This window comes from Dermacentor silvarum, chromosome 8 (genome assembly GCF_013339745.2).
Source record: "Dermacentor silvarum isolate Dsil-2018 chromosome 8, BIME_Dsil_1.4, whole genome shotgun sequence".
NCBI lineage: Eukaryota > Metazoa > Arthropoda > Arachnida > Ixodida > Ixodidae > Dermacentor > Dermacentor silvarum.
In genome coordinates this window covers 62,160,210-62,166,656 of record NC_051161.1, presented here as the reverse complement: position 1 = coordinate 62,166,656, position 6,447 = coordinate 62,160,210, and the positions used below count along the sequence as shown (strand labels likewise).

Here is a 6,447-nt window from a genome sequence, read left to right as displayed (position 1 = left end):
GTGGACCTCTGTAGGGGCCGTCGGGTGGTAGTGGCGCAAAATTGGGGGGGAAGTCAGCAAACGACGAAGACTCGTGAACGCCTCGTCGCACTCTGATGACCACGAGGTGAGGAGCCCGTTGCTCCCTAGGAGCTTCGTCAGGGGCAATATGATGGCGGCGAAATTCCGAATGAAGCGTCTGAAGTATGAGCATAGACCGAGAAAACTGCGCAATTCTTTAATGGACGTTGGCTTGGGGAATTCGGCAACGGTGCGAAGTTTGTCGGGGTCGGGGAGAATTCCGTCCTTGGATACGACATAGCCAAGGATCGTGAGTTTCCGTGCAGCAAATCGGCACTTCTTTATGTTTAATTGTAGGCCGGCGTCCGATAAACACGTCAAAACACGCGGAGGCGTGTTTTGACGCTTAATTCTGCAGCCCTTCAGGGAGCACGGCGCAGAACGCGCGTTTGCTCTCCGACATGCGTTCGCTCCCCGTGAAAGCGCACGTCCCTCGCGCCCTTTCACTCGCACATACAGCGTCCGGAGCCAACACCCTCTAGAAAAATATGAAGGCCTTAGCTCTCTTCGCGTGACGTCACACGATGGGGCGGATTGAAAAAAAAAAAAGATATGGAACGCTGTTCAAGAGAGGTTGTCTCGCAGGTGCATTGCGCGGAAACATTTTTTTTTCTGCAAGAACAAGCATGCATGCATTTAAAAAAGAATAGAACGCCAGAAAACTGTAGCAGCAAAACATTTATTTACGAAGCCCAGTTTCTTTTTGTGCTGGCTTTATATTAGAAGCAATGCATGCAGTTATTTGGCCTCGAGAGTTGTGGCTTTCCTTTTTTTTTTGATTTATCGGCAGCGTCGAGAAGTTTGTCGTTCAGCTTCCTACAAAAGTTCTTTAGCAGAATGTTGGTGCTGCACCGCAGGATGTGTTTAAGCACTAATTCAACTGTGTGGCCATTCTCACACGTATCGAAGTCGGACTGCTCTTCACTAGCTAGCAATTGTAGCGTCATTTTCGTTACCACCTGGCGTTGTTCAGGCATCATAAGCAGTGCTGGCTCTGTAGCGAGCTGCTCTACTACAACGTAGCTATGAGCAACTGCGTTAAGTGCAAACATTGATGGATAAACTAAACCTCCTCGGTCCAGCTGCTTCACAAGACCATAATGTTCGTTTGTGGCAGAGACTGTGATCTTCTTGTCCACGGTCAACGAGTCCCTGCATTGCTCGCACTTCAACTTTTTAAGGGTCCCGTATACTGCATAACCTGCAACGTAGACGAGGACTGGGACGACGTCCTGCATCTTCGTAAGAGCCTGGCTGGTAACAACAACGTTGCTGCTGGGAAGCAATGCCTCGACTTGCTTTCGGACACATTCCCAGTGCTGGTCAGGGGAAACTGTAGGCAAGGTGCTCTGCAGGCGCAGCTTGTTTTCGACTTCATATATCTGCCTGATGGAGATGTGATATTGCGCACCTGCCAGCTGCCTATACTTTCCAAACCGATCTTCAAGGCAGTCTGTCTGAATCTTCCCAAAAAGGACATATGACATTCCAAGCTCTTCGAAGCTGTACCTAGCGAGCTCAACAAGCGCATAGGTGGTGTGTTCGAGAGCAGCGTGAGTCTCCTTTGTCAGAGTACCGTTGTCAAAACCTTTGTTCTTCCACTCATCCAGCCACTTCAGAAACATGTGCAAGAAGTCAATTTTTGGATCGTTATCAATGGAAAGCACTGGTTGTTGGAAGTGATCTCTAAGCCTTTCTCCCTTCCATGGAGTTTTGACGTTTACAATTTTCCACCACTTGAGTATGATCTCGACGAATGTAGCCGTGGCCTCGAAAGAGAATAGGTTGTGCTTTGCTCCAAGAGCACGTAACGCCTCTGGTAAATAGTCATTGAAGATTTGTAAAGCAAGCTTTACGTCCTGCCTTTCAAGACTCGAAGGGTAGAGGGCTTTTCTTGACAGCCCATAGCCATATTTCAACAGCTGGTCACACTCTTTGCTGTGAAGGTCCCTGATTGTTGCAAATGACGCTGTTTGCATTCGCTCTGATTCTGGTGTGTCTCCTTGGATCTCCGGGAAGTAGAAACAAATTTGGTCATTCTTCTGATTGATCCAGTTATTTCGTATGCATTTTAGAATGTGCACTGGGTCTATAACGAAGAACAGCGGCCTTGAAGGGTCTGATGGATGTTGGTACACAATTCTGTTACACGGAGGTGATTCGAAAAGTGACATCGCTTTTCTGTTCACAGAGTTGTTGTCGCTGACGACGCACATAACCCGGTACCCAATCTTTTCCAGCCCACAAATCACGTCTTTAAGCGTCTTTTGCAGGAACTCCGCCTCTACTCGGTGCACCGGCACGATGTGCGCAACTTCTTTGAATTTACACGTCACGCTGCGCACCATGAAAACGAGCGCACAGTTAGCAGCTTCATTTCTATTAATTGCAGCGCCGGTAATATTGCCTCCTTTGTAGTCAAAGTAAGGTTTTATATGTATTTCATCAACCATAACTGTGACAAAGCGCTGGTCATCTTTCAGGTCAGAAATTCTTGTTGTCATGTAGCTGAGGAATGTTTCACTCTGATGCTCTTGTTGAGGACTCATACCATAAGACGAGCACACTGATCTTATCGTCATAGGATGCGGCAAGGTGATGCTTCCATGGCTACGTATGAACGCGTATGCATGGGGCGATATAGTGAAAACAATACAGCAAAACATCATGAAATCAGCAGAGTAGCGCCTGCGCTGTTTTTTCGATAGGTGCAAGGTGACTTGCTCTTTCAGAAATTGAATACAGTTGGCGTCATCTTCTGCTTGGGACGTGCAAAGCTGATCAAGCAGTAAACAAACAGCCTCGCAAATTTCGGCGACTGAGTTGGACATCAGGTCACAGTCCCACTTCTCGATGCCTTCCAGGAGTTCCACCATACCCCTTTTACTGTTAGCGATTTCGGGAACGCAGAGATTTGCACCGAGCTTTTTTACGGCCGTTTTCATAACGTGTAGTGTCACGCTCAAATCTCCTTTCACGCAAACAGAGTATTTCAACCACGGTGCTTCATCGTCGACAATGTGAATGAGAAGAAGCCTTTCATTTCTTTCGATAACATCCCAGAACTTCATCCCTTGGCTCCTTAAGTGGTTGGCAAGTTCGCTCACACTGTTGACTTTATCCTCCTCGCGTGCTCTGATAAATGCCTCGTTGGATTCAGCGATGGCTTTCTGAAGGGCTGCATTCTCTATTCGCGCGCGCTTGGAGTCAGGATCTTCCCTCCTCGCGGTCTTTCTGGACAAGTAGCTCGAATGATTCGGGAACTTCGACGGTACAGCGTCTGGGCGAAGGCGCACATGAGATAGCGGCACTGTCATTACGCGGCCAGTTGCTTGATCTGTATGCGTCGCGTCTCGAATAATGTCCTCGTCCATGAAATGAAGTTCACATACCTAGAAAAAAAATACGCTCCAATCAGCAAACCGACGGCTACAGGTCACACAAACATGCGGCTCATGAGCCACTTACACATGTACGTTTATATTCTTTCAATTAACTAACACCTAAATAAAAAAACTTACCCTGGAATGTTCGGTGACCGTGAGGTTTTCCCGTGGCACAGCGCGAATCCAAGCGTCCCTTAGAGCTTGATCTCTCGGGAACTTGAAGACGTGCACCTTCGTGTCCCCCGTGTAGTTTCCGCGGCATCGAGGTACACAGCATTTGCACGGCATCGCGGCGGGATTCTTTTCACAGCGAGGAAAACACGTCCGACTGAACAGCGAAGAGATGTACGACTGTACATACGCGCCGGGGAATGAGTTTCTGGAGACGCGCGATCAACGCGCACCAGCGCGATGCGGACGCGCGGATGCGTCGTGTCGCGGCGACGGGCAAAACCGCAAAACGCGCTCGCCGCCTCATGCGTCCGCCCCATCTGCTGACGTAGCGCGAGTGGAAAGGGAAAAGAACTAAGGCCTTCATATTTTTCTAGAGGGTGTTGCTGGAGCGCGGCGACGATTTCATCGCCGTTGACGTCATACGGAACCTCACGGCGACGGTGACGACGACGCCGAAGGCAGAAATCTGCTTTGGAGTGTCCATATAATTGCTATCGCAATAAAACACATTGTATATACTGTACACCGCGTTGTCACGCGTTTACAAGCCCGAGTGGGGCAATGTCAACGGTGATTTTACGGTGTAACGATTCCCAGTGCTTCGCCCCACTCATCATGATTCACTTCGTGGATATGCGGCGATATTTTAAAATAAAAAATGTCACAGTTGCGCCCTAAGGGCGAAGCAATGAATGCGATAGCAACACAGCAATGCCATACGAAGTAAGGTGAGCGGCTTTGGTAAGCAACAACACGCAGAACTGTTATCGACGCCATCGGCGTTTTGCCCGCGTTAGCTCAAAATGCGTGCGGCGTTGGTGACTGTTGCTGGAGCCTCTGATATAAATAGGCACTTGGTGCCGCAGCTAAACGTCGCCTCCCTTCCCTCCCCCTCCCCCACGGCCTCTCACGCGTCTGAAGAAGGCGCGTTTGCTCTACATATATGGTGATTGTAAAGGAGAAAAGAGACGCCTACTTCTGCAGCCCTTATGGGAGCACGGCACAGAACGCGCGTTTGTTCTCTGCCGTGCGTTCACTCCCCGTGAAAGACGCGCCCCTCGCGCCCTTTCACTCGCACATACAGCGTTCGGCGCGCGGCGACGATTTCTTCTCCAAATGACGTCATACGGAACCTCACGGCGACGGCGACGGCGACGCCGACGGCAGAAATCTGCTTTTGAGTGTCCATATAATTGCTATCGCAATAAAATTTCTACTAGCAACTGACGGTACCTGTTTCTCTAATGCCTGCTGCTGCGGCATCGCGATGAAAGGCATGCACGCGGTGCTCAACTGCATTTCATTGTATGTTAACTTTTTGCAAAATACTAAGACTCAACGAAGTTTGGAAAACAAATTACGTAGGTATAACCTAAATTTGTAGAGAGCTATACGGAGTAATGATAGTAGCTTTATCAGCTGTATAAGCTTGGACATGCAGCAGCACCGGCAACACGCAGAACCTCTGATATAAATAGGCACTTGGTGCCGCAGCTAAACGTCGCCTCCCTTCCCCCCCCCCCCCCCCCCCCCCCCCCCCCCTGTCTTTCGCGCGTCGGAAGAAGGCGCGTTTGCTCTACATATATGGTGATTGTAAAGAAGAGACGCCTACTTCTGCAGCCCTTAAGGGAGCACGGCGCAGAACGCGCGTTTGTTCTCCGCCGTGAGTTCACTCCTCGTGAAAGCGCGCGTCCCTCGCGCCTTTTCACTCTCACATACAGCGTTCGGCGGCGCGCGGCGGCGATTTCATCTCCATTGACGTCATACGGAACCTCATGGCGACGGCGACGGCGAGAGATGGAGCAGTCCGCACTGCTCCCGGCTGCTCTCGGCGCAACGAAACTGCTCTTGTTCTACCACTGGATGACGGCTCTCGCACTCCTGTTCGACCACTGAAACACGTCGCCTCTGGAACGAGCACTTTCAGCGTGCTTTTCAGTGCTCCTGTTCTCCCAATGGAATTCTCCAAAAGAGAGACAGAGAGAGAGAGAGAAAGAAATCAATATAAACTTTTTTGGCGAGGCGGGATTTGGACACGGGTACTCAGGGTCCGAAGGCGACCGTCATACACTCGATTGTGGCACTGGGTGTATGTGCCGCTCTTCAGTGAAACGTCCTTGACGTCATCTTGGGTCACTGTAAGTATCTCAACAACCGCATCGCATCTACACGGAGACATTCACGCAATGCCATTTCTCTCGCAAATTAGGGTCGACGTCGACGCTTTTTTTTATGCCCTCAAAAAGCGCGTCCTTGCCAAATATGACTTTCAACATCGCGTTTTTACCTTCAAAGGACTTTGCCTGGGAGATATTGAGCTAAAAGGCTTTCTGTGCTGCCGAAGTGGTTTACGAAACCATTTTCTGATTTTCTCGTTAATATGAAAACGATGAATTATTTGTGGGAAACCTCAAAGATTACCAGAGTGACTGCAGTGGTTATGAGCGATAAGACGTGGGCTTGAACGTGTATTCATCGGCTCGAATGGCAGTGCAGATACTGATTCCGTAGTGGTCAATCCCGTGGCGCCGCAGGCGTAGCAGTCTGGTGTTCAAACCATGTTCGCATGCATCTCTGATGCCAACGTCAGCTATATCAAAAAAGTTGTCGCAGTTTCACCCGAAAGGCGAAACATCAATTGCGATAGCAACTTAGTAGAGAGCTATACTACAGTGTACTAGAAGGTACACTGTAGCTATACGGAGTAAGGATAGTAGTTTTATCCGCTGTACAAACTTGGACATGCAGCAGCACCGGCAACACACAGCACTGTTGTCGACGCCGTCGGCGTTTTGCCCGCGTTCGCACAAAATGCTTGCGGCGTTGG

At 49.6% G+C, this 6,447-nt stretch overlaps 1 protein-coding gene across 1 annotated transcript; it reads right to left on the bottom strand.

The window, feature by feature from the left end:
• Nucleotides 1-522: 522 nt before the first annotated feature.
• On the bottom strand, nt 523-3,845 carry LOC125947541 (uncharacterized). Its single transcript, XM_049672468.1, has 2 exons — nt 3,582-3,845; nt 523-3,452 (listed from the first exon to the last, which is right to left on the bottom strand). Exons 1-2 carry the CDS (start codon nt 3,732-3,734, stop codon nt 780-782), a joined length of 2,826 nt encoding a protein of 941 aa, XP_049528425.1. The 5' UTR covers nt 3,735-3,845; the 3' UTR covers nt 523-779.
• Nucleotides 3,846-6,447: the final 2,602 nt, after the last annotated feature.